This window comes from Poecile atricapillus, chromosome 9, assembly GCF_030490865.1.
Source record: "Poecile atricapillus isolate bPoeAtr1 chromosome 9, bPoeAtr1.hap1, whole genome shotgun sequence".
Taxonomy (NCBI): Eukaryota; Metazoa; Chordata; class Aves; order Passeriformes; family Paridae; genus Poecile; species Poecile atricapillus.
In genome coordinates, this window is record NC_081257.1 from 10,170,737 (window position 1) to 10,197,019 (window position 26,283).

The window sequence follows — 26,283 nt, forward strand, 5'->3', positions numbered from 1 at the left end:
AATAGGCGCTGTCGGGGGCGTGGCCTGAGCCTTGCCGGCGGCGGGGGGGCCCACGTGCGGCGGCAGCATGGCGGCGGCGGCGGGCGGCAGGAGGGCCAAGGCTCCGCGCGGGGCGGCGGCACGGCGGCGGCCGCGGCCGGTGGTAGGGGCCGGACCGGGCCGGAGGGAGAGAGGGAGGCGGGTGAAGAAGGGCTGTGTCGCCGCGGCCGCCGCCGTGATGCTTTCGCTGCGCCCGTCCCGTCTCGTCAATCGCCCCATTTTGTTCCGCAGGCACCGGCCGCCGATGGAAGACCGCGGGCGACGGCCGGTCGGCCCGCCGACGAGGAAGTGTCTAGCGACTCCGAGACAGAGAGGTAAGGACTGCGCCTGGGGAGTGCCGGTACCGTAGTGGGGCGCCGATACCGGGGGATGCGTGTACCGGAGAGGGTGCCGGTACCTGTGGGGTGCCGGTATCGACGCTCACGCACGCGTGTCCTTGCAGCCCGTTATTGGAGCGGCGGCGGCGGCGAGAGGCAGCGGAGGAGGAGGTGGAGGAGACGCCGCAGGAGAAGAAGCTGCGCTTGGCCAAGCAGTACCTGGAGGAGCTCCGCCAGCTCGGTGAGTCCCGCCCGGCGCCCGAGCCCCGCGGGGCGGCCCCGGGCGCTGAGCCCGAGCCTCACGCACTGTCCCGCCGCAGAGGAGGAGCGGGCGGAGGAGGAAGAGGAACTCGAGCCGGCGGATCTCATCGGCGACCGGCTGAAGGAGGACGTGGTGAGCGGGGGGGCGGGCGTGGCGTCTCGGTCCCGTTGACGGCAGCGGGCTCGGTGCCCTTCCCGCGGGACTGGGGCTGAGGCCACCTCTGCTGAACCTCTCCCTTCTTCCCCAGTTGGAGCAGAAAGGCCGGCTACAGCGCCTCGTCGCCAAAGATGTAAGTGCCCGGTGCTGGGGGTGCCAGACTGCAAGAGCCAGCTTAGGGGACACTGAGGCACAGCCAGCATGCTGCAGCCTTTCTCCCTGCTGCTGGCATCCTGGAGAAGGCAGGGTGCTGTGCTGGAGTGCTCCCGTGCCTGGGGAAGGGTCCTGGGCAGCCCAGCTCAAATCCTGCTCTTCCTGCAGGTACAGCCTCCAGATCCAGCCAGGATCCGTGTGCTGAGGGGACACCAGCTGCCTGTTACCTGCCTCGTCATCTCTCCTGATGACAAATTCATTTTTTCTGCTTCCAAGGACGGCTCCCTCATCAAATGCAAGTGTTCACCTGGGGCTGCCACTGGCTATTCCCAAGCCCAAGCCCTGCAGGGACCCAGGTGCCCACTGAGGTGGCTTGGGTCTTGGCTGTTCTTGGATTGTGGATAATTCCAGGCTCTGTGGAAGGCTAATTGACCCTTCTGGGAGTGGTGGGAGGCTCCCAGAGGCTGATTGTGATGACTTTCCCGCAGGGGAGGTGGATAGTGGGAAGAGGCTGTGTGTGGTGCCCGGTGGGAAGAAGGGCACGGAGGAGCGGCACATGGGGCACGCATCCCATGTCCTTTGCATGGCCATTTCATCGGACGGCAAGTACCTGGTACGGGGACAGGGCTGGAGAGGTGGCCATGGGAAGTGTTCTCCCAGGGTCCTGGGGGTAGAGTCTCATGCCCAGATGTGCCTTGCTGGGTTAAAGTAGCCCCTACCCCCCTACCCAAAGCCCATGGAGTGGAGGCAGGACAGGGCTGTTGGTCTCCAAGGTGCAGATCTCAGGCATCCCCTGCTGTCTGCCAGGCTACGGGAGACAGGAACAAGCTGATCATGATCTGGGATGCAGCCACCTGCAAGCGCCTGCACATCTTCACAGGGCACCGTGACGCCGTCTCAGTGAGTTGGGGGCATTGGGCAAGATGCCTGTGGGGTCAGGCAGCTGTGTCCTCCTCAGCATCCCTCACTGCTGTACCGTGTCTGTCCATCTGTCCCCAGGGTCTGTCCTTCCGAAAGGGCACACACCAGCTGTACAGCGCTTCCCACGACCGCTGTGTCAAGGTCTGGGATGTGGCGGAGAACGCATACGTGGAGACTCTGTAAGACCTGGGGGAATCCCACTGATCCTTCCAAGGGCTGCGCCAGAAGCCCTGAGGAGGTGAGGGGGCAGAGAGCCATGCTTGCCACAGCTCTTTGTCATCTCCTTCTCCAGGTTCGGACACCAGGACATCATCACAGGGCTGGACTGCCTGAGCCGGGAGTGCTGTGTGACAGCAGGGGGACGGGATGGCACCGTGCGGCTCTGGAAGATCCCTGAGGAATCACAGCTCGTGTTTTCTGGGCACCAGTAGGTCTGGGATGGAAGAGGGGGCTGTGGGCAGGTGTGTCCAGCTGGGGCAGTGGGCTGTGTCTGTCAGGCATCACCAGAAGCACCCTGGGGATGCTGATGCCCTGGTGAGCCCTTGTCCCCTAAGCAGGATCCCAGAGCACACTTGCAGCTTCTGGCAGTTGCCTCTTCTCTTCACAGGGGCTCCATCGACTGTATCCAGCTCATCAACGAGGAACACATGGCGTCTGGTGCTGATGATGGGTGAGCACGGGGCCAGGATGATGCCTGGGGTGGGCAGGGTGTCCCCTCAGCCCCCTCATCCCTCACATCCCCCGCAGGTCTTTAGCCCTGTGGGGGCTGACGAAGAAGAAGCCGTTGGCACTGGCACGGCAGGCGCACGGTGAGCAGGACACCCAGGGCCTGCAGCAGCCCTTCTGGGTCGTGGCGGTGGCTGCCCTGCGCAACAGTGACCTCCTGGCCACAGGTGTGTGACAGCTGCTTTTGGCAGCCTGTGGGGAAAATTGTCCTGTTCCCATCCCTGGGCTGGGGTGCATGACAGTCTCCTCTCTGTGCCCCAGGGTCCCACAGCGGCAGTGTGAAGCTATGGAAATGTGGTGAAGGATTTCGGAAGCTGGAGCACCTCTTGGACATCCCCTTGGTATGGATGGATGGGCAGGTTGGGAATTCTGGAGCTGGGCTGGAGGGTCTCTCAGCAGGGGCTCCCCTCCTTGGGAAGCTTGAAAAGCCTGTGGGAGCCCCTCACCCTGCTCTGTCCCCTCCAGGTGGGTTTTGTCAACAGCCTCAAGTTCTCAGCAGCTGGTGACTTCCTGGTGGCTGGCATTGGGCAGGAACACCGGTACTGCCCCCACTCCCTGCTGCTGCCTGGGCGTGCAGCTTCCCCCTCCTCTGGGTCTTGTTGGAGGGTGACCCCCCCATCTCTCTTATCCACAGACTCGGACGGTGGTGGAGAATCAAAGAAGCAAAAAACAGTATCTGCATCATCCCCCTGAAGCAGAAGAACACAGCCTCTGGTCCTGAATCCCCTGGCAGCTCCTAGGCCCCTGTCCCTGGAGCCACTGGAGCAGGTTCTTCTGTCCCTGGAGCTGTGCCCCCCATCCTTGGTGCAGCCACCACCCTGAGGTCAGCAGGATGTGAGTGGGGGTTGTCACATTGCCCCCATGTCTTGATGTGGCTCTGCCCTCTGCGAGGGTCTGTCCCCTTCTCTCAGGTTTGGCTGTACCTGAGCTCTGGAACAATCCATTTTGTAAAAAAAACAACACCAAAACCACTTTATTTACATAAATTACAAAAAAAAAAAAAAAGAATCACACTTTCATTCACAGAAAGAAGTCTACTCTTAAAAACTTGGTTGGGCTCAAATACCTGGGTCCAGGTGCTTGCCCTGAGCCTCCAACGCCCCCCAGGGCTCTGCAGGGGCTGGGGTCAGCGGGCATTTGTCTGCCCCTGCTTCTGCCCTGTCTCCCACAAAGGGATGAGAAGCGCCACACACAGTGAGGGAAGTGATGTGGGGGCTTGGGCCCGGCCCAGCCACGCTCAGTGGCTCTCCTGAGGCCAAAACCAGGAGGAAAAGGGGAAAAGGCAAAGCACTAGGGAAAGGGTGATGTGGTGCAAGGCTTGGCACAGAGGGTGATGGGAAAGGCATGGCCCTGGGAAGGTGGGGTGGGCGATGGGGAGAGGGCAGTGTGAGGCACCACAGCGAGGGAGTGGGAGGCGCAGCGATTGGCACAAGCGAAAAGCAAGAGGTGGAACGTGGCTTGGCGAGAGGGAGTCGAGTTGTGCGCTGGGGCTGGGGACAAGGGGCAGAGGATGCGCCCCATGGCTCGGTGCAGGCAGGTCTGCACCAGGGCTCAGTGCAAGGGACAAGGAGAGGGTATTTGTGCCACAGCTCAGTGCGAGGTCCGTGCGATGTGCACTACGGCTCAGTGCAAGGGATGGGGGGACATTCTCCATGGCTCAGTGCAGGGGGTGAGGTGCACAATGGCTCAGTGCGGGTGATGCAGAGGGACGTGTGCCGTGGCTCAGTGCGAGGGCGGGGGACGTGCGCCGTGGCTCAGCTCAGAGTGGGGATGTTCACCATGGCTCATGGGTGGAGGACAGGGTACATGTAACGTGGCTTAGTGCAAGGGAAGGGTGACACGTACCATGACCCGACATGTGGGATGTGCAGCTTGTGCTGGGGCAGGGACTGAGCCTCCCAGCTGCACCTGGCACCTCAGTGGGCCGTGCTGTGAGCACTGTTCTCCCTGGGGAAGCAGTGGGGGTGCCATGTGGCAGCACCACAGCCTGGCCTCCGTCCTTCACAAGGATGACGTTGTGGAATCCACCACCTCACGCCCGTTGCACACCGTGGGCACGTATGGCGAGGCTGAGCCTGGACAGGAAGGCAGCAGTCAGGGCTGCGTTGGGGTCTGGCAGCAGCACCCCCAAGCATGCCATGGCAGTGATGCCCAGGGAGCTGGGGTGGAGGGTGCCCAGGGTGGTCATGTTCCCTGGATCTAAAGTGAAGAGTGCCTTAGGTAGTGACAGGCACCTCGGGGCAGCTGAATCCCCTGTGTTGGGGTGGAGAGAGGCCTTGTCCACTCAGAGCAGTGATGGCCCCCCAGGAGCAGTACCCCTCTGGCAGCTGTGCTGTCCTGATAAGGCACTGGGACAGAGGACAGGGAAGAGCCACTCGGGATACTGCATCTTCCATTCTCCCCCCTTTCCCACTTTGCCCTACCACACACCCCACTTTTCTTCAGGAACCCGTGCTGGGGTGCCCACACACACCCCCCCCCCCAGGAAAGGGGTGCTGTCCCCCAGCCCTTTCCCAGCCCCACCATGCTCACCATGGGACTGGCTGGAGCTGGCTGCTGCCACGCTGAACCGAGCGGTGCCCACGCGGTGACTGGCCACGTTCTTCTGCGGCTGGAAGAGTATGATGTGGAGCTTGGGGGTGAAGAGGCAGCCGAGGACCACAGTGCCGCTGAGGCTCACCGAGATGCACATGGTGGTGGTCTGGACCTGGAGACAGGGGTGGGCATCAGGTGCTCCACCCATCAGCCCTCTGCCCCAAGCAGGGCAGGATGAAGCCCATGCTGTGGCACTGGCCGCCCCCACTGGGCACAGCCTGCACCCTGCAGGGACAGCCCACCCCACACCACATCCCACTCTCAGGGTGGTCCTGCAGGAAACCCATGGGCAGGGTATGGACACTGCTCTGATGGGGACAGGTTGCCCCTGCAGAGCAGGTACACCCTGAGCAGCAAACCCCAGCCCTGCCTACATGCTGCTTTGTGGCATTGCCTGGGGCCAGAACCTGCACTCCCCCATCCTGGTGTCCACTCCCTCTGGAGGTGCAGGTCCTCTCTGGAAGCCCCTGACTGGGGCTGTCTCATGCTTTTGTGTCACCTGGCTGAAGGATGACTATCATACCTCCATGGTCTGGCTATGGGGAATCTCTGTAGGTCTCAGGGCCATTTCCCATCCTCATCCTAGCAAAGGAGGGAGGGGGGCAGGTCCTCTCTCCAGGACTCATTGCCCCATCAGTCACAGCCCCTCAGGACCCTTCACCTGGTCCTGAATTACCCAGTGCAGAAGTGACCATCACCAGGTATGTGGATGAAGACCCTTCCCCAGGCCCACGCATCTCCTAATCATGGACCATGCATGGCCCAGATCTCCAGGACCACTTAGATCAAACCCTGTCAGAGCCCCCTCAGAGCTCCAGCTCTTACACGGTAGTCGCTGGAGGTCACGTAGAAGATGGGCAGGAAGGCCAGCCAGATGATGCAGGTCGTGTACATGGTGAACCCAATGAACTTGGCCTCATTGAAGTTTTCTGGACATTTCCGTGTCTTGAAGGCGTAGACCGTGCAGAGGACAATCAAGAGGACATTATAGGTGAGCGAAATGAGCATGTTGGAGTCACGGTTGTTGCACTTGAGGGTGACAATGTACCTCTTGTCAGGCTCAGTTTCCTTGCCCGTGCCAGGGGTCTCCACCAGCAGCCAGATGATGACGATGATCAGCTGGCAAGAGATGAGGGCCATGCAGATGACCACCTGCGACGTTGGGCTTATGAAGCGGGGGCGCTGGACCCCCTCCTTCACCCCGCTGAAGATCCTGGCGATGCGGTTCGTCTTGGTCAAGAGGGCCGAGTAGCAGACAGCGAAGGACGTGCCCAGCCCCAGGCGCCGCAGCGTGCACACCCCAGTGGAGGGCTTTGCGATGAAGATGAAGGTCATGCTGTAGCACATGAGGACCCCAGTCAGCAGAATGTAGCACAGCTCTCGTCCAGAGGCCTTCACTATGGGAGTGTCGTTGTTCTTCACGAAGACTCCGATAACGAAGAGGGTGGAGATAAAACCCAGGCAAGAGATAGTGACGGGACCAATGGCCCAGACATCTTTCCAGCGGATGTACTCTTGGGGCAGCTCGTAGCAGCCATTCAGGGTCTCGTTGGGCCAGTAACCAAGACCACAGTCCATGCAGGTGAACTCATCCAGCAGGTACTCGTAGGGCTGGCAGGGGATGCAGATCCAGCAGCAAATGTCGCCAGGCTGCATGCTCTTGATCTCATTCTTCTTGCAGGGATCGCTGCACTGGGACACAGGAGTGGAGGTCTCAGCCCAGGGGATGAGGCTGGTGTCGAGGACGAGCCCCTCTGCCCAGTAGCCCACTTTCTGGTACCGATACCGCCCGTCCACATAGTGGTAATTGAAGATGTTGTAGCGCCCGATCCCATCGCCGTAGCGGTCAAATCGAACAACACTCTCGGTATCCGCTGGCCTGAATGGAGCTGCGGGGAGGAGAAGGGGAGACAGTCACTGCCTTAGGGCAGGAGAACACTCCCTCCAGGCAGGGCTCTTCCAAAGGATCACATCCCACCATGGTCACAGGTAAATGTCCATCCTGTTTCCTGCCTTCACTCCCATCCTTGCTGCCTATGCACATGTTAGGAGCAGGAAAGCAAAGGTGGAGAGCTACCCACCTGCCCGACAGGCTGTCAGCCCCAGCCAGCTCTGCAGGGACAGAGGGGATTTGTGCAGCCTCCACGGCTCTCAGTGACTCCTGGTAGCCAAGACACCCTCAACCCAAGTCACAGAGAACATGCTTCTAATTCACCCCAATCTACATGGGTCCCTGATCACAGGGATCCCTCCAAGTTAATCCCTGAAATGTGAATAAATCATGATGCTTGCAAGGACCTGTGTTCTTGAGGGACTCTTGTGGGGCTGGTCCCACCCAGCTGTAGCAGGATGGTGTTGGTGGCCAGCTTCTCCACCCATACATTTCCACTGGGGACAGAAGGCTTGGGTTGCCTCCCAAGGATGATGGAGGGCTGTTGGCACCTCAGGACAACCACAGCCCTGGACATGGGCAGGCTAGAGGAATTAGAGGGTTTAGGGTCAAATTTGGGCCTCCTTCTTTCCTATCCTCCACCTGTCCCTTTCCAGTTTGGCAGCCAAACCCCATCTCCATTTTGGACTCACCATCAAAATTAACATTGAGTATAAAGTCCTTGTAAAACCTCTTGCCATTGACAGGCTTCATGGCATCACAGAGCTTGGTGGAGTTGGGGCACAAGGTCCGGTGCATGTTGTGAAGAGAGTGAGCCATGGCATAGACTGCATTGACCACAAACGTGATCTTGGACTCTGGCTCAAACTTGCCTGTCTTGAGGGAGTACCGGCTGCAGTCCTGTGTGTGGAAGCTGCACCTAAACTTCTGCTCCCAAAACTCCCGAAACCAGGGATTTCGGCTGTTATTGTAGGGGTGGAGGTTCCGGAAGTAAGAAGCAAACTCCTTAATGGGGTAGGCTGCCAGTTCAATGGTGATGGCTCCCTCTGCCACTGCTTCGCTCCCGGCCACCACGCTCTCCAGGGCTCCCCACCCGTCACTGGCCACCCACATGAAGGACACATTGGCTCTCTGGGCGGCTGTCAGCAGCTCCCGGGCGTCTTCACTTCGGGTGAATAGCACGACCACTCTGGCATTGGGCTTCTGCAGCAGAGCCCGGACCACTCCATCGTAGGTCTTCTTGTTCATGGAGCGCCCCACCTTCTCCGAGGTGGCGATGCAGATGTTGCGCATGCGGGCTTCTTGCTCAAAGGCCTCGATCCCCGTCTCCCCATAGTCACCCTCTGAGGCCACAGTGGAGACGTAGGTCCAGTTGAAGAAGCGGAGGATCTCTGCCATGGCTTTGGCTTGGTAGAAGTCCGGTGGGACAGTGCGGGCAAAGTAGTCATAGCGGGACTTGTCACTGAGCTTGGCACTGGTGGAGGCATAGCTGATCTGTGGGATCTGGAAGAGCCGCAGCAGGTTGGCCACCTGCACGGAGGAGGAGAGATGAGTGGTGGCCAGCAAGGGACATTCCTATGGGGGACCCCTGTCCAACACCCAGTGTTGCACAATTCTCCCAAGCACAACCCTTGGGCTGATGAGCAACCCATCCCAATCCAGAGCATCCTGATCTGTGGAGGGACTGGAGAAGAATGGATGGCACATTCACAGAGTGCCTGAGCCCTCAGACGTTCTTTGTTTCTTGGGGGTTTTTTTTAGTATTTCAAGCGCTTCCCTCTGAAATTTGGGGCTCAGGAGGGGACAAAAGCAGAAAGTCTGACATAGGTGACCTGTGGGAGATGCTTGATGGCAAGGAGAAAGCCAGGATGCCTGGCAGCCCTACAGCACAGGGGGAATTCTAGGGGCTGGGAGCCAGGACAGAGTTCCCCACCAGGCTGGGGGATGCTGCAGAGCTGGGTCAGGGGATGGTGCCTGTGCATCCTGCACTGGGAGCTCAGTGGGACTGGCACCTTCCAGCCACTCAGCAGAATCCCTCCTGAGCTTCAAAGGGTAAAAAAGCCCCACTAATGAGACTGTTAAAACCCAGGCTCTGGGTCTCGAGTGGGCCAGTGGGGCTGCCAAGCCTGCCCACATCTCACTTCTCCCCAGGCAGGAGACGTGGCTTAATTAACGTGGACAAATGATCTTGACGATAAATTCCCCTAATAGCAAGAATGTCCCTGAGCGCAGTGATGCTGCTGCCTGTCCTCACCATTCATGGGAGCTGCCAGCCTGCCATGTCCCTCCAGTGCCCCCTGAGCTCCCCAGCTGGCCCACATTCTGCCCCTGCTGACACCTGCCTGCCCAGGGTTGGGACATAGGGACATGTTGGGTTCCTAGCAAGGGAAGGGACAAGTGCCAGGGTGGGCTGGGATGCTGCCTCCATGATGCAGTCCCAGCTTCTGCCCCGTAGCTGGAGGATGCAGGGACCCCAGGGAGCAGGACACACAGTTTGACACACCCTGGGGACTCATTAAATCTCAGCAAGCATGTGGCCCACCGGCCACCCCTGTGACTCAGCTGATGCTGCTGGCTGCCTGCGTCCTCAGGGGATGCTCTTCTCCCTGCTGAAACCAGCCTCCAGGTGCACAGAGCTGTGGTTTTGGGGTCTGAGATGCACCCCACCCAGGGTCACAGCCAGGTCTGAAGTCTGAGGTGCCTATTCCTATGGGATCATTTGGGACAGGGGGGACACTTGTCCTCGGAGCTCACCCTGCCTTAGGCCAGGCAGCCCTGTGGCTGAGCCCCTCACAGGTGCATGTCCCTTGCAGCACCTCACAGGCTGCGATTTAGAGGGGCAAGGGGGACAGTGTCCCCTCACACAGATCTGCCTGGCACAGTCCAGACGTGAGCTAAGCTGAGGAGCTGCACCCCCCTTGACCCCAGGAGAGGAATAAACGCCTGTCCCCATGTGAGGCTTGGCTCCGATGGCTTATGGAGTGTTGGGGGACCCTCACAGCCCCCAAGGGATCCTAACCACATGCCCCACAGTCATAGAGAGATGGCTCACTCATGTGCCCACCTGGCATTCCCTTCCCACTGGAGAAAGGGGCAGAGCATCACCATGAAGGATGAGTGAGCTTCCCTGAGCCACACTGGCAATGGCATCACTGCACTGCTGCCAAGGTTTTATCCCCTTCCCCCACTTCAGCCCCTGGCTCTATCCAAGCCCATCTTGCCTGGGAGGTACCTGGATGGAAACGTCACTGTAGGAGCCCCCGATGACACCGGTGATGGCAGTGGGAATATCATCGTGGACGGCGTAGGAGCCATCAGGGCAGATGTGCTCAGAACCGTCCACCCTGGTAAGGGAGGCACGGACGAAGTCAAGGGACTGCTCTAGGGCATAGGTGTCCTTGGAACAGGTGTCGAGGATGTGAGCACCCAGCTTCACCCCTGGCAGGATGCTCCCGTCCTTGTTGATCTCATCCAGGGCGAAGAGCATGGCCTCCAGGCGCTGGATGCCCCGGTGTTCGTTGATCTTGCCGCAGTCTTCACTCCCCACTCCTTTCTCATGGACGGGGAAGAGGCCCCCAATCACCAGGTCCCCATCCATGCTGATCTCCTTCTTGCCAGCCATGCCGTGCCCAGCAGCCAGACAGGTGGCCAGGTGCATCAGCCCCAGCCAGGCGGCCAAGGGGACCGCCATGGGGTGTGCTGGTGCTGGCCGGGGGACCCACACCACCCCGTGTCACCCGCTGCCACCCGTCAAGGTGAGGGCAGGCAGTCCCCAGGCATTGGGTGGTGGGGGGTGGCACGGCGTGGTGTCGGTGGGAGAGAGGTCGTGCCACCCCGGCAGAGCCCTCAGCACCTGGAAAAGCAAAGGGAAAAGCCGATGGGTCTGCAGGACGCAAGGCACGACAGGGACGGGGCAGTCAGTGCTGCAGAGGGGAAGGGGCATGAGCCTGCCTGTGCCCCCCAGCCGGGATGCCCTTAGGAAGAAATCCCCTGAGCAAGGCAAAGTGAACAGGTGCAATATCTCCCACAGTGACCCAGAACCCTCAGGACACACACAAGTGACACAGATCCCAGGGCACAAGGAGAGGCACAGGGACTGCTCTCCCTACAGCACTCCCAGGGACACACTGGCATTGGGATGGGCACAGGGCTGGCCCCTCTGGCAGCATCGGTCCAGAACAGCCTGCAGGGGAACAGCTTGACAGCCCTAAAATACCATGGAGGGGGAAAGAGCCAGGGATGTCACCTGGCATAGAGAGACTGAGCTGGGCAGATAGAGCCAAGGCCAGCTCCAAGCTGAGCCCCCAGCCCACACAGCAGCATCAGGGGTGATGACAGATCCCAACCTCCAGCCAAGAGCACTGCCAAAAGCAGCCACCCATGAGCCCATCGTGCCCACAGCACCCAGTGCCCACAGAATTTTAATCTTCATCCCATAGCCATGGAGCCCACCCATCCTGCTGCTGCCCCCAGGGCTGTCCGTGGCATCAGGGCTGGAGCAGGGACTCGCCACTGGCTTCACCCTCACACAGCAACACAGGGTTCTGGCAGTCACGGTGCTTTAGAGTCTGTTCTCTCACCACCGCCCCTTCCTTCCCTGTATACTAAATTCAGAGATTTCAGTAAAAGTAAGAGCCAGGTTTGCTGACTCCCTCTGCAGAAAGCACGGAGGCGCGGGGGAATCAAAGGCTTTTGCAGCAGGCAGGCCTTGTTTTGGCAGAAGATGCAGTCCCCTCTGAGATTGGTTGTCTTTTCCCAAATCACAGGAGAGATTTGTTTCCCATTTGAAGCTGACTGCTGAAATCCCATGGGGCTGGCATTTCAGGGACCGTGGGAGAAGGAGACCCCTTGGCAGTCCAGAAGCCTCAGGCTGCTCTGGAACTGGAAGCTGCTGATGCTGTGGCTGGACCACAGCCTCTCCCACAGCCCAGCAGTGCTTGTGGGGGCACAGAGGGCGGGAGGAGGATGCCACAGAGCGCTGCCCCCCCTGCAGTTTCCTGCAGCCCATACTGAGGCTACTCTCCCTGGGAAGGAGGAGGGGACCCCTTGATGCCCCCATGCTGCTCCCAGACAGGTGATGACTGTGCTGGAGGAGCCCTCCAGCAAGCAGCCAGAGCTGGCAGTGATGCCCAGGGGGATGCAGGCAGCAGTGTGGCACAGAGTGTAATGGGGTGGGGTGGCACATGCAGACCTCCTCCTGTTCCTCCATGCCCCTAAGTGCCTGTTCTCAGGTGCTGTCTTCTGCTGCTGAGCCACAGCTGTCTCAGGGCATCTCCTACCTGACCCTCCAGTGAGAAGGGCTTTAGAGATGAGAGAAGGAAGGGTCCTAGCCTTATTTCAGGAATAAATGCTTCTAAGGGACCCAGGGTTTCCTCAAGCAGGAAAGAGGCCACAGGCACACAGATTATTGACGGACCCCATCAGCAGCAGGCTGAGCCTGGCACAGGGGTCCAGTGGCACTTGGAACCCGGGTCCCTGTGGTCCAAGTCTTTTGGGGCAGCTGACAGGAGCCACCAAATGAAAGGCACCTTCAGGCCAAGCTCCTCTGAAGGGCAAACCATCACCCACCCGGCAGCGAGCCACGATGGACTGTGAGCAGGGCTGCCACCATTCCCGCAGCAGCTCAGCTGGACTGGTTTAGTGCCGGGGGGGATGACAGACGGCGGAGAACCTCTGGAGAACATCTGGGGAAGTGAAGCACCGGTAGGGCAGAGCCAATTCCAGCCCGACGGCCACGGTACGGCGGGAAGCTCCTGCCAGCTGCCGGCAGCCTCTCCGCCCGGCCGCATCGCGAGTGGGGTGGGTGAGAAGGGGCCGTGAATCCTCCGTGCCTGGAGCGCTTCCCACCCCCTGCCAACCCTGACCCCTGCGACACCAGCATCCCTGGGGGTGTGTGACACCCGGGGCGTGTGCGAGAGCGGCAGTGCTGCGGGGGAGCGGGGACCGTGTCACCTCCCGCGGAGGTCCCGGAGGTCCCACCGCTACCGAGCTCTGACAGGAGCCCCCAGCTCTCTCCTGCACAAGGGCTGCCAGCCCCGGTGCCCCGCGGGGCCGAGGCGCCTCCCCGGGGCGCTCCCCCGGGGCCCCCGCCCCGGCGGCCACCCCATATCCCGTCCCGAACGCGCCCCGAGACGCGGCTGCCCCGGCCCCCTCAAAGCCCCGGCTCTCCGCAGCCCGGACAGCCGGACGGGAGAGCCGGGGGAGCAGCAAGGGCGGGGGTCTGTCCCCGCCGGCCGGGCGGTGACCCCGCTTCCCTGCTCCGGTGCCGGCGGGCAGCCCCGGCCGGGGGCTGCGGCGGCGGGTCCCGCTGAGTGCCCGCTGCGGGGCTCGGGGCTGCGGGATCACGGGGGAGACGAGAACCCCCCAAGCCGTTCTCCCGGAGCCCCGTGTCTTGCGCCGGGCGAGTGGAAGCGGCGGGAGCAGCCCCGGTGCCACCCTGACCGCCCGCATCCCCGGCCCCTCCTGTGCTGGTGCCCGTGCCCACGCTCTGCTCTCGTCCCGCAGCTCCGGGAGCCCCGGTACCGGGCACCTGTCCCCGAGCCCCGCCGTGGCGCGGCCCCGACGGCTGCGGGGGATCGCGGGTCTCCGTGCCTCTCCACCGCCGGCACCGGGGCTCTGGAGACGGCGCCGCGCTGCCGGGGCACGGCGCGAACCGAGGTCACGGCGATGGGAGCGCCGGGCTGGGACCGCAGCCCTTACCTGGGCCCGGCGGACTGTGCCGGGAGCCGGTGCCGGTGCCGGTGCCGCGGCTGCCTCGGAGCTGCGGCTGCCACCGCCTCCCGCCGCCGCCTCTGACACTCCGCCAGCCCCAGCAGAGCGGAGCCGCTCCGCCCCCCGCCCGGCCCGGCCCGGCCCCCGCCCCGGTCCGGCCCGGCCCGGTGAGCAGCAGAACCCCCGGGGCCGCCCCGACTGCCCCCCGCTCGCTCCGGCACCGGCTGAGCCGGGCAGGGCACTGCCGGGACTGGGGCAAAGCCGGGATTAGATGGCCAGGTCCAGGCCGGGCACGGGCAGGACATGGATGGAGAAGGTGGAATACAGGCAAGACACAGCCAGATCTATGCAAGGGACGGGCAGACTGAGCCAGAGCACCGGCAGGATGCAAGCAGGACATGGTCAGAGAAGGCAGGACACAACCAGATCTAGGCAGGACACAGGGAAGACATGGCTAGATGCAAGCGAGGAATGGTCAGATGCAACTTTGGCAGAGGCAGGACACAGCCAGAGCAGGCAGGACCTGGCAGACCTGGCAGGGCACAGCTCAACACCTTGTCCCCTGGCCCCAGAGCCCCCAGCTCATTCCCAGCCCAGTGAGAGGGGTCCCGGCCCCAGACCAAGCTTTACAGCCACAAACTGTTGCCCCAGGGTTTGTTCTCCCCTTGCCTGGCCTGCACCCTGCTCCCCAAGTCCTTGGGAGGAGTTCAGGCAGCCAGCATTACCCCACTGACCACCTGCACCCCATGCAGCCCCAGCACTCACCAGCAGCCCGAGCACCAAGCTGGGGAAAACTTTGGACCATACGAATAACAGAGGCACCAGCATCTCCAGATCTGCTCCAGATCTCTACCAATTGCCCAAATTCCTCCTAGAGCCATTTGGCTGCCCAGGGTCCTGCGGCATTGCATTCCTAGAGCTCCATCACTCAGAGACAAGAACAGGACAGGGGATGACCCAGGGGACAAGGGTGCTTCTGGGGCACTGCCCCGAGTAACCACCTCACCGCCGTGTGACTCAGTTTCCTCCCTGCCAGCTGCTGCACTTGCAGGCTGCGGGTTAAGGGCACTGAAGTGAGTCAGACGCACTCTGCTGGGTTCCCGTCCCCCCGGCAATCCTGGTTTGGAGAGGGAAAACTCAGAAAGTCCCCAGGGTCCCCCCTGGAGTCACACAGCAGCAGAACCCAAGACCCCACCAGCCCCTCTCTTTTCAAGACTCTTGGCACAGACAGAGTGAGACACTGGGGAGAGGAGGGTGCCTGGGCTGGGGGAGCTGGCCGGCATGGCCAGAGCTGAGGAGGACTGGAGGTGTGTTGTGCCAAGGGATGCTGGCACTGCCGTGGTCCTGCTTCCCCCAGCAGGTGGGTCCTGGCTCCAGCCTCACACACACCCTGGCATCATCCTGGCTGCTGCTCCAGCGCTGCCGACAGCAGGAGAATGATGGCAAAGCCCCCCTGGTGCCCAGGTTCAGTGGGGTTAGGGGACAAGCACCGTTAATATCCACTGCCTGGCTCCAACCCCCTGGGAGCCTCAGCCAAGCATAAATATTTCAGGGGGCTTGGCAGGTTTGTAATAACTAGCAACAAAGATAAACACCGGGAAGAGCAATATTTTTCCATGTGGGCTGGAGGAGTTTAATATTTTATCACTCAGAGCACAAAATATTTATGAACAATCTTATGTCAATCACTGGCTGAGGACTAATCATGACCTTTCCAAGCCAGGGAGGACACATTCCTACCATGGAGAGACAGACAGACCTCCTCTGCCCCTGGTACCCCCCCCCCAAGTCCCAGTTTTGGGCTGCCACCTTTTACCACCAGGAAACAATCCCTGGGCTGCTGGAGGCACCAAGGGCAGTCAGCAGGTGCTCTGGCAGCTGGAATTGCTCCGTGGCACCATGGCCATGATGTCCAGGCTGCTCCCTTGTCCCATACTGAAAGGCAGGGAACTGGGACCAGTATAGGCAGCCCTCCCTGCCTGCATTCCACAGCAGCAGGACAGACAGAATCAGGAAGGCACAGTGCAGGCAGTCTAGTGTCCCCTGCCACAAGAGGAGGCCCAGCAGCAACTTTGTACCTGGCTTTATACTGGTTTTACTCTCCACAGGTTCCCAGGAGGTGTGGAGATGCCACCTCCCTCCAGCTCTGCCCAGCTCAGCACAGAGGCTGGGACCCTTCCTTCCCCACCTCCCCTGCAGCTTGCACAAGCTGGGGACAGACCCTGTGCTCTGCTGGGTTGCCCAGGCAGGGAGAAAGCCTGAGCAGCAGGGATGCAGAGCCCCTGGGCAGCTCCTTGGCTCAGTGGAGGGCTGTGGGGGCAGCTCTCATCCACAGCCCACTCCTCACCATGGGGCAGGATGGCACAATCGGCCAAAGGACAAGTCAGCAATGCACCAGCCATCAGTGAGGAAAAGCATCCAATTTATTACAGACCCTGAAGCGCCCGTGGCAGTGCCAGGAGGACCACATGTACACAGGATGTTTCCACTGTTCAGCAAAGGGAAGAGAAGAGGGGAACAAACCCAACTGACCCAACTCACGGCTCTTTGGTGCTAGAAAACATGGTGGTGGAGCAGAGAGAAGCTGTGGGTGAGAGGGGCACCAGCAGAGACGAGGGGGGACATCTCTGACATCCACCACCATCCCCCAGACACCTGCAAGGAGCCTGTGATGTGCCTGGACACACAAACTGCAAATGCATTTCGCTGTCCCCCCAGCCGGCACCTAACCCTGCGCCACCAAGCACCACAGAAATCCCCCCACCTCCCAGCACCCCCAAAAACGGTCAAACACCCTTTCTGCAAAGAGGGAGAGCAGGTCCTGGGGGGAATCAGCAACCAAAATCTCTTGGCTGGAGAGGAAGGAGATGGGAAAGGCAACTGGTTCCCAGTAACTCAGACCCCGGTGGGAGGTGAGGCAGCCAGGTCTCTCTTTACTCCTCTCCTCTCTCAGCAGCGATGGGCTCCTTGGTCCACTTGTCTGTGACCTCCTGGTTGCCTGCATAGCCCACATCAGGCAGCAGGCCCGGGGCTCCCTCCCCATCCCCTGCCACCTCCAGGTCCAGCTCCTCGAAGGAGGAGCCGCTGGCTCCCGACTCGCTGTAGCTGTGCTCACTGCGGTTGTCCGCCTCCTCCCGGCCACGGCTGGCTGGGAAGGGCAGCAGGATGGAGGTGGCCACCGAGGTGTCTCTGCTGTCAGTTGTGGCCTCCATGCTGATGGAACTCGTCTCACTCATGGTGTCACCCCCTGGGAGGGAGAGAGAATGAGAAAGAGTGAATGTTGTGGGAAGGAGGCAATGGGGATGGGGTGCCACAGCCTTCAAAGCCACCAGAAGCCTCTGAGATATCAGGCCACGGTGGAGACCAGCTCCTACCTCTTGTCACCTCCTATGCCTTTGAGATGTGACCAGGTCAAGAATGGGCTCAAACTGCTCCCTGAAACTGGGAACCCCCAAGCCAACACAAGCACCAGCTTCCAGCCACACCCTGAGCTCCTGGCCACACCCTGGCCCCACGGCTGCTCCCCATGCACACACCAAGGACTGGCCAAGCCCTTCCTAAGGGAGAATGCATGCCTGTCTCTGGATGGCACCAGGAATGAGACAAAGAGCAGGAAGAACACTGTGCTGTGAGGGTTATGTAGAGCTGCAGCATTGTTTAAGCACCCAAGGGGATGATGGCACAAGTGCAAGTCATCAGATGTTCTGCTGTCAGAAGCAGGTATGTATGTCCAGCCTCATGCCAGGGCATCCTGGTGCCTTCAGCACCTGACAGCCTGCTCCCACTCCCTCCACAGCTCCCCCACAGCCAGCAGCTCTGGCAGCAGTGTGAAGACAGGCAGGGGAGCAGCAGACAGGTCTCAGGGTCCCAGAGGATAGGGGGAGCCTTCCAGCTCATTCTGTGCTTCTCCACATGACCTGGCTGCCAGCCACATCCCATCTCATGATCAGACCCCCAGGTGGATCCCTTGGCCCACCTCCCCCTCCCCAGATCCCTGCCTCATTAGCTCAATCGACAATACAATTAAGGAGTCGACAAGGAGAAGAACGTGTCAGATTGAGACCAGCAGCTCAGTGCTGTTGCCAGAGCAACCAGCCAGGAGACAAACCCCTCCTGTTAAACATTAATCATTGTTAATTATGACATCACAGATCCATGTGGTTAATTATGACATCACATCTCCACACTGTTAATTACAATACTTCAGAAAATATTGGGCAGGCTCTTTCATCATGGCCCTCCCTGCTCTATCTCCTCCCCGTCTGCCTTGTACCAGTGGGAAGTGAGTGCCAGGCTCTGTCATGTCCCAGCACCTCCATCCATGCTGGACTGAACACCCCTGCTGAGGATCATGCCCCACACCAGGAGGGAAACCAGGAGGAGTCCTCAGTGGAGAACTGAGGCTTGCCACCAACAGGGCTGGGAAGTGGCAAATGGGAGCCTCTCTGCAGTCATCACTATCCTAGGTGGGAGAGGAGAGCCCTCTTCTCCACATTGTCTCCTGCTGCTGCAGCTCCATCCTCAGCTGCTGGCAAGGTGCTGCCTTGGGCTTCCACAGGCATTTCCAGCCTCCTACAGCTCCTGCAGCCACGGTGCCCAAGGCTGGGCTGCTTGCTCTCCTCCAGCTGTGTCACAGTCACTGATCTGAAGGAGATCCACCAAGGAGGGAACTTTCCTTCCAAACATCCTTAAATCCTTTTTCTGTGCTGTTTTTCTTCCCGGCCTGGGCAGCTGCCAGCAGAACTGCTTGTAAATGGCAGTCCTCTGCCTCCTGAGCAGCATCATCCCACGGTCCTGCCGGCTGAGTGACGGCTGTTCCGGGAGGATCGAGCAGTGGTAGCAGGATGAGGGGTAGCCAGAAAGGATCCACAGACACAGTGCACCCACTGCTTCATCCCACCTGGATGGCATATTGGCTTAATCCAGGAAAAGAACCTGAGCCTCCACCCTCTCACCTTGGCAACCCTTTTGGCAGCTGGCACAGCTCGGTCCCTCCCCAGGTGACCCCTCCCATGGAAAGCAGGAAAGAACCACTGCCCACTAACATGCACTGCCTTTGCTGCAGCATCAGGGAGCACCTCGACATGGAAACTACATTTACTCTAAGTTAAAAAGGATGTTGTGCACGCTGCAGCGAGGTGCTCGCTGAAGGGGACAGCAGCCACCGAGTGGGCGGCAGGAAGGCGGGAGATGCTGTCCCACCTGACAGGACCTCGGCAGGGCAGTGGGTCAGCAGGGAACCTCAGGGAAGATTGAGAGCTGCAGGGGATGAAAGGGAGTGGGCAGACCCTGAGCCTTGAAGACAAATTAGGGTTTGCAAGGTATTCAGTGGTGATCTGAAAAGAAGAAATAATCTGATTTGGCCACATTGGTGGCCTGAGGTGACACGGACATGTTCCACCATGGCTTCATGACAGCTCATGTCATCTGCGGTCATCTTGTGTCCCTCTAAGACCCGAGGGGACAGGAGTGACACCAACCCCTCAAGCAGTGCCCTTCCTGGTCAGCACTTTTCCCCTGGCACCCCAGGAAATGTTTTGGCTCAGAAGCTGTCATGTAACCCCATGACACAAAGCAAAGAAGCTCCTGAGGAGAGGAGCAGCAGCTCAGGAACAAGACAGGGATGAAGCTGACCTACACACTGCTCCAAGCCACCACTGTAGGAAAGCACTGCTGTCCTCACTCTCATAGCCACCTTCCTCTCCCTTGCTCCAAGGGCAACAATAAATCGAGTCCTGTTTCCCTTCAGCCAGGCACTTTGTCACTGCTCTGTCACTTCTGATCACGTTCGAGCAGTCTCAGCAGGCAAATTTGCCCATTTCAGTAGCCTTGCTCTCCTCTCCACAGGAGAAGGCTGGCTCTGGCATGGCCACTCAGCCTGGCAAGGATAAATGTCTGGGGTGGGCAGGGCAGGAGAGCTGCTGCTCTGGGACCGTGTGGGGTCAGCTCTGATGGGGGGATGTGGCAGGAACATCCAGCTGTCCAAATAGGGAGGCTGGGAAGTCAGTGCAAGGTGCTCCAAGAGGGCAACCAAAGCCCTGTGGGAGGGCAAGCAGGGATTCAGCTCTTATCTCATATGCATAGGCTTCCAGCAGCTGTTACACCCACTTGTCCATCCTCCACAAACTTTGGTCCGCCCATGCACCACTGCCCATTCCTTGCATCCACCTTCCCAAGGCTGGTCCTTACACCAGGAGCCAGTCCAACACCCTGATCCAGCATGGCTTTTCCCTCTGGCACACTGTGAGGTAGCAGCCATGCTGTTGAAACTCGCCCTTGACCTTGCTTGCTCAAGGATGGCACAGGCATCCCACTGCACTCTCACCCAGTAGGAACACAGAACCCAGGAGTTTTAATTTGGGAAACAGAGGCACAGCCTGGGGTGAAGGCATGATAGAGTGTTGAGGAGTCCCCCAAAAGCCAGGGCCACCTAGGAAGAAGGGATATCAATCAGCCAACCCCACAGGACCAGCCAGGGAGGGTGCAACAGGAACCACTCATCCCACACTGCCAATGAGCCTGGTGGGGAGCTGGCTCCCCAGACAGCTCAGCCCTGTGCCATACCAGGTACTGGTATTTCCAAACCCAGAATGAGGGCAGGCTTTCCTCCTGTGTCACCCCTGTGTCACACTGATGCCTGAGCAGTGCTCCACTCCTGGTGCTCCTGGGCCCTTTCCTTCCCCTCATTCCATCAAATATTCATCACTAAATACAATGTGCTGCCAGGGGGCACAGCTCCTCTGTGATTGCTGAAGCTCACACATAAGCCACCAGAAGAGGGGCTGGGACCCTTCCCAGAATGTAGAGGCAGGCAGGAACAGGCAGGGTTCTTTGGAGGATGGAAGCAAGCAAGGACGAGGCAGAACACACCAGGAAAGTTGCTCCTCTGTGGCACTGGAGCTCAGCATGTGATGCCGTCAGTTGTACCTGAACGTTATGGGACAGATTCTGCTCCAGGAAAATGGGCCCCTGAGATTCTGGGCAGAGCCACATGCTCGGGAATCATCTGTGCTCCTGCCAGCAAGCCCGTGTGGAGAGGCTGCTTTTGTTTGCTTTCACCTTCCATGCGCAGCAGCGGGGTCACACTGCAGAGCGCGCTGCTGGGAGGGAGCCGGGAGCGAGGACCCGCTGAGCGCCACGCTGATGCCAAAGCCCCAGAAAACAATTAAGTACAAAACAAATAATTGTGATTGACACTGGCCCCCTGGAGACCCATCAGCCGCCTTCCTAAAATGCTTCCTGTCTTTCTGATGACCCTGACGATGGCAAAGAAGGGACGGAATTGGTGCAGAGACAGCCACAGCCCCCGGCCCCTTCCTTGTGTGTTGAGTGTGTCCATCCTCAGCAGAGCTGCCAGCACCCTGCTCTGTGCAGAGCTGCCAGCACCCTGCTCTGTGCAGAGCTGCCAGCACCCTGCTCTGTGCAGAGCAGCAGCAGAAAGCACAGACCCTGGACCATGCCCCACAGCCTCTGTGGTCATTGGCTTCGCTCACAGCCACAGGCACCCGGCACCTCCCAGGGTGAGCTCAGGAGCAAGGACAGCAGATGACAGCCTAAATGGAGAGATGTGCTCCGAGGTCAGCAGGCTTGAGAAAACAAATGCAAGCCTTTCTTACACTTTCAAGTTGCTTGGTACTGTCTGGCACCAGCCACAATGTCAGGTGAGGAGAAATGGCAACACCTTCCACTTGGAACTTCTCAAATCTTTAATTCAAAGAAAGCATAATCTGTCTGCTGGTGGGGACTTTTATGAACTGTGACTGACCGGTGGTGTGTTCACACAGTGTTATGTTCACACTCAACATAATGTCCACTCTGAAATTGCACTCAATGCTCTTAGCTCAGTATTTTGGGAGGGGAAAGACAGGGGTTCTTCTGCTGCCACGTCAGGACAGACAACCCAAAACTTCTGTGCATAGAGCATTCTCAGCTGCCTTTGGGAAGGGAAATGGGGCTCAGCACCTTCCCAATCTCCACTTATCCATTGAGACAAGTGGGTATCAAAGCCCTACACCTGGATTTGTGCATCTCAGGCATAGCCAGAGGAGCTGGCAGCCACCATCAGGGACCACCACCTGCCCCCACTGACCCAGAAGCACTGCCTGAGCCTCCAGCAGGGCAGGACCACTTGAAACATCCACACAAAGCTGAGAAGGATCAAGAAATAACCCAAGTACAAGCAACTGGGGTTGAGTGGAGATCATGCATGCTGACAGGCAGATGGGGACACTGCTGTGCCCACCCTCCAGCTGGCAGAGGAGAGCTTGAGAACTGTCACAGACATCCTGGGATCTGCTGGGTCATCAAGATCTCATGTCCATCACCCCAATGAAGGGGCTGTGACTAACTGGAGCTTGCTTCTAGAGGGACTGCCCAGGGAAGACGGATAAAAAGGATGGGAAAAGAGGTTTTTCTTTGTCCAACTCAGAGGTGGTTGCACAGACCCCAACACATAAAATTGTTGGGAAGGGAGGACCAGTCTCATTCCATAAGGTGTAATCTTCATGGGACCACCAAAGCCTTCAGGCAGGAGCTACACAAGCAACCCATAGGTTTGCAACATCCTCAGCCAGAGCAAGGATGTGACACCCCATCAGATGTGGTTTTGCCACTGTGCCCAGCAGTGACAATCACAGTGCAACATCCAAGCCCAACTCTTTAGTCTCACAGGCAGGGCCAACCTCACAGTTACTATTATTTTAAGTTGGTTTTGTGCAGACTCAGCAGATGGCACTGCATCAGATTGCACTGACAAAAGCTCATCTACATGCCTGGAAGGACAGGGGTGGTGGAGGAGTTAGCCCAGAACTGCTCGTGGGGAGCTGAGCCCAGAACGAGAAAGTCCAACGTCATTTGCCTTCTAAAACTGGGAAGACCTTCCTAGCCCTTCCTCCAGCTTGGCAGGGGACTCCCCCTCTGTGGGCATGCTGGCAGTGGCACCCCAGAGAAAACACCAAGACAGCAGGGCACAGGGCAGTGGTTGCTCCAAGCTTCCCTGGCTGTGCTGTGGGATCATGCACCCCCTGAGCAGGACGAGGGAGTGCACACAGCTATCAAGGCACCACCCTCAAGCTGCTTTTGCTCCCATGGATCCTGCCATCCCTCTCCAAAACCAAGGGGTGACCATAGGAAGATGTCAGAGCGAGTGGGCTTTGGGGCACCTCTGGCCAAGCCGGGCTGGTGCCCCCGACAGCTGCCCCCACACAAGGCAGACAAGGAGGAGAAGAACTGAGTGAGCACCGTGCCAACACGGGACCTGGAAATGCTGGGAAACAGCTCCAATTAGACTCCTCATTGCAACACTAAATGGACAGAGCTCCCAGAAAGCAATTCCCAGGCTTGCTTTTATGTGATTAAGAATTAAAGCGACCCAAACCTGAAGATGTGTTAAAGCAAATGACCCAACTGCCCGGGAGGCGAGCACAGCCCTCATGGTTTTTTCATGCCCGTTACACAAGCGTGGGCGACTGTGGGGTGGGGGAGGCGCCTGCCCCTGCCAGCAGCCAGCTCTGATGTGCTGTCCAGTGCCTGGGAATGCTTGGATAGCCGGCTCCTACATCTCGCAGGCATGGGAGCATGTGGGCTGCTGAAGGCAACTAGCATTTTGGGTTACTATAGCACTGCTGTTCTGCGCCTACAGCCATTGTGGTCCCTTCCTGTATGAATACATCCAGGCTCCAACAAATCTTGCTGAGCAGATGCTCTCAGGCAACTCCACCACCAGCTACGGCAACCTGGTATTTAAGCTCTTTGCAATCCCAATATGTAACAGATGAAGATGAGATCAAGGAAGATGTATATGACAAAGAGAAAAACAAGCCCAGCTGCAACTAAAAGCTGTGAGATCCAGCTCTGCACTGACAACAGTGGGCCACTGGCTTAACCCAAAAGTGCAAGGGTTCCTGGGTGCTCCCCAAGGCACGGCATGGTATCTCAGGGGATGTCATCTCAGACCCTTGGGGATCAGCCCAGGGTGAGGTGAAGAGGACTAGACTTGGTGGTTGGGTACTAGGTGGGCACAGGCAGCAGGACTGGGGATACCAGGACCCCCTCTGTGAGGGCTAATGCCAATCAAAGACAGAGACCGTGCACAAGCCACAGATACCTGTGATGTCTGTCTGGGCATCCTCTGCCACAGCTGCAGCAGCCCTGCTCTTCCTCTCCAGTTCTTTCATTTCAGGCACATAGAAGTCCCCTTGGCGGGCAAGGGGACACACGAAGTAGATGCGGTCCTGCTTGTAGATCTCGATCCGGGGGTGGGCACACAACTTCCTCTCCTGGAAGACACAAAGTAGCCATGGGCAGGGATGTGCCCTCACCCCCCAGCCCAGCAGCCCCCCACCACATTGACCTGCCAGCCTGGCCAGGTCAGACTGGTCCTCTCTGCCCACAGGCGTGGAGGCCTAGTGAGGAGCAGAGGGTGCCATCCCAAAGCCACGGTGCTGCTTTCCCTACCACACCAGCTCCATGCACCAGAGCAGGCAGGTTTGTCCCTGGAGGTAAGCAGCCAGCTGGGCTCCAGGAGGAGATGCTGAAGACCCCCCAGCTCAGCCTTGTTTTTGATGTTGTTATTTTGGACTGGAGTGAGGGGTTTTGGGGAGCCAGGCAGCTGCTTCACACAGACTTGCCAGATGTCTGGTTCCTCCCAGTAGCACAGCCCCACAAACACCACAGCCCCATGAGCAGCAAAGCCCCGTGAGCAGGCATAGCATCTCTCTGCTAATTAATATAATCCAGAGCCAACAGCTCAAGCAGCTCCTTTCAGAACCACAAGGGCAGGGGGAATGGGAGATGAATCCTTGGCATTTCAGACAAGTCCCCCTCCTCCTTTTCCTCACCCCACCTCCCCCTGGCAGACCTCAGACCCCCAGCCTGTCAGGGGCCCATGCCAGGGGCATGTCCCCTGGGCCGTGCAGCCCATGCTGAGCTGGGGGTGTGGGGACTCTTGGGGTGCCGAGGCCGGGCCGAGGAGCAGCTGGACCCCTCCTGCCACCCCCTCCTCACCCGCCCGCCCGCCAGCTGCTCGTTGGCAGAGGGGGCGGCTGATTACAAGCCGGGTGAGAAAGGAGAGTGTCTTCAGCGGGTTTTCTTTTTCTTTCTTTCCCCTTTTCAAATCACTGACAGCTTTTATTTAACCCTGCAACCACCTTGATTATCATCCTCCTCCTCCCTGCCCCAGCTATTCTCTTCCTCTCACCCTGATTGTCCTCTTCTTCTTCCCTGACCCAGTGATTTTCCTCCCCGCCTCAACTATTCTCCTCTGTCATGGCCTGCTGGTGTGGTTTGTTTGCACATCCTCCAGCAGGGTCCTTGTTCCTCTGGGGCTCTCTGTAGCCAGAGCTGGCCCCACACCAAGAATGAGCTCTATGGACACATCAATCATGACCTTACAAAAGCCTGACTTCCTTCAGCCCTGGGGATGGACCAATGTGATTTAAGAATCATTTATTTCCCAGAGTAATGCTGGCACCAGGCAAGATCCACAACAGACATGAGCCAACACTGACCCTCTCCCCGTTGCTGGGCAGCTGGACCACCTGGAGAGCTACCTCCATGCTGCCAGGATGCTGCACAAGAAATACAGGCAGAAATCCCACATCAGCAGTTTTTGGGTTCATTTTCCTGGGAAAGTCTGCAGGATCTGGCAATGCAGAGGCCCAGTTTACCCAGAAACACCACAGTGGCAGGAACATGACCCCAGCAGAAGCTTCACCTATCCCATCCCAATGCCTTCCAGCCTCAATTTCAGCAGTCCCTCCTCCAGCCAAGGAGGAACTACATTTCCTATCCCAGTGCTGCAGGGACACACAGGGACGCAGGCGGGCTTCCAAGGCACTTGGAGTTTGGAGTTCCCACTCATGGGCAGGTGAAACACTGAGGCCTGCAGATCAAAACTAAATTAAATAAAAACAAGCTGGGCTGTTTTTAGCAGCAGAGCAGAGGCGGCTCATATCACTCCTGCTTTTTCAGCAACAAAGCAGACAGGAGCCCTCCCCGCTGCTCTGCCCCTTGCTCTACCAACCACAAGCCCATCCACCAACCTCCAGCTCAGCTCGTTATTTTAGGTTACTGCAACACACACCAGAGATGGGTATCTCCAGGATTTGCAGGGCTCTTTGGATAAATCCAGCTGGCCCACCAACACTTCATGCAGACAAAGACAACTCAAAGGATCTTAGTGCAAAGACACCTTCATTAACTTCATGTGAGGTCTCCAACCAGTCTAAATCCTCAGGGATCCAGTCTGGCCTTCAAGCCATCCCAAGCTGACTTTCCAAAGCCCCTCCTAAGGTTCCAAAAGAGTGGATCTGGGACCTACCCTCTCCCTACAATCTACTCTAGGCTGCTACAACATCCAATTACACAGGCATAGAAGTGGCACCCCTCTGCCCATACAGAATGTGGGAATCTTGGCTTTTTAAGGAATAAAAATGCACACCTGAATGAAGAGCAGGACTAGCTCTTGAGCCAAATGCTGCTTTACACTCAAGATTATCCTGTAAGAGAGACAA

General features: G+C 58.8%; 3 protein-coding genes across 4 annotated transcripts in view; 1 reads left to right on the forward strand and 2 right to left on the reverse strand.

Annotated features, from left to right (window-relative positions):
• The first annotated feature begins 18 nt into the window (after positions 1–18).
• RRP9 (ribosomal RNA processing 9, U3 small nucleolar RNA binding protein) lies at positions 19–3,582 on the forward strand. The gene is made up of 15 exons (XM_058845328.1): positions 19–142; positions 271–353; positions 482–597; positions 677–750; positions 866–907; positions 1,096–1,222; positions 1,416–1,540; positions 1,735–1,827; positions 1,927–2,027; positions 2,141–2,275; positions 2,456–2,518; positions 2,596–2,741; positions 2,836–2,915; positions 3,040–3,113; positions 3,209–3,582. Exons 1-15 carry the CDS (start codon positions 68–70, stop codon positions 3,312–3,314), a joined length of 1,440 nt encoding a protein of 479 aa, XP_058701311.1. The 5' UTR covers positions 19–67; the 3' UTR covers positions 3,315–3,582.
• Positions 3,518–10,751, reverse strand: GRM2 (glutamate metabotropic receptor 2). Its single transcript, XM_058845327.1, has 5 exons — positions 10,293–10,751; positions 7,753–8,590; positions 5,995–7,058; positions 5,107–5,281; positions 3,518–4,649 (listed from the first exon to the last, which is right to left on the reverse strand). Exons 1-5 carry the CDS (start codon positions 10,749–10,751, stop codon positions 4,576–4,578), a joined length of 2,610 nt encoding a protein of 869 aa, XP_058701310.1. The 3' UTR covers positions 3,518–4,575.
• Positions 10,752–16,176: 5,425 nt separating this feature from the next.
• The window catches only part of TEX264 (testis expressed 264, ER-phagy receptor), a 39,131-nt gene continuing 29,024 nt past the window's right edge, over positions 16,177–26,283 (reverse strand). For both annotated transcript variants that reach the window (XM_058845216.1, XM_058845217.1), the window contains exons 5-6: positions 23,877–24,048; positions 16,177–17,018 (exon numbers count right to left, since the gene is read on the reverse strand). In XM_058845216.1, coding sequence (XP_058701199.1) covers positions 16,705–17,018; positions 23,877–24,048 — 486 coding nt within the window. In that variant the 3' untranslated portion in view covers positions 16,177–16,704. The remainder of the gene's footprint in view (positions 17,019–23,876; positions 24,049–26,283) is intronic.

Bases quoted from the DNA above. Each gene is read 5' to 3' on its own strand.
- RRP9 (XM_058845328.1), top strand. From the start codon at position 68: ATGGCGGCGGCGGCGGGCGGCAGGAGGGCCAAGGCTCCGCGCGGGGCG. The intron at 1,828-1,926 runs GTGAGTTGGGGG...ATCTGTCCCCAG, and splicing joins GGCACCGTGACGCCGTCTCA to GGTCTGTCCTTCCGAAAGGG. The intron at 3,114-3,208 runs GTACTGCCCCCA...TCTTATCCACAG, and splicing joins GGCATTGGGCAGGAACACCG to ACTCGGACGGTGGTGGAGAA.
- GRM2 (XM_058845327.1), bottom strand. From the start codon at position 10,751: ATGGCGGTCCCCTTGGCCGCCTGGCTGGGGCTGATGCACCTGGCCACC. The intron at 8,591-10,292 runs GTACCTCCCAGG...TCCTCCGTGCAG, and splicing joins ACAGTGACGTTTCCATCCAG to GTGGCCAACCTGCTGCGGCT. The intron at 5,282-5,994 runs GTAAGAGCTGGA...CCCTGTCTCCAG, and splicing joins TGACCTCCAGCGACTACCGT to GTCCAGACCACCACCATGTG.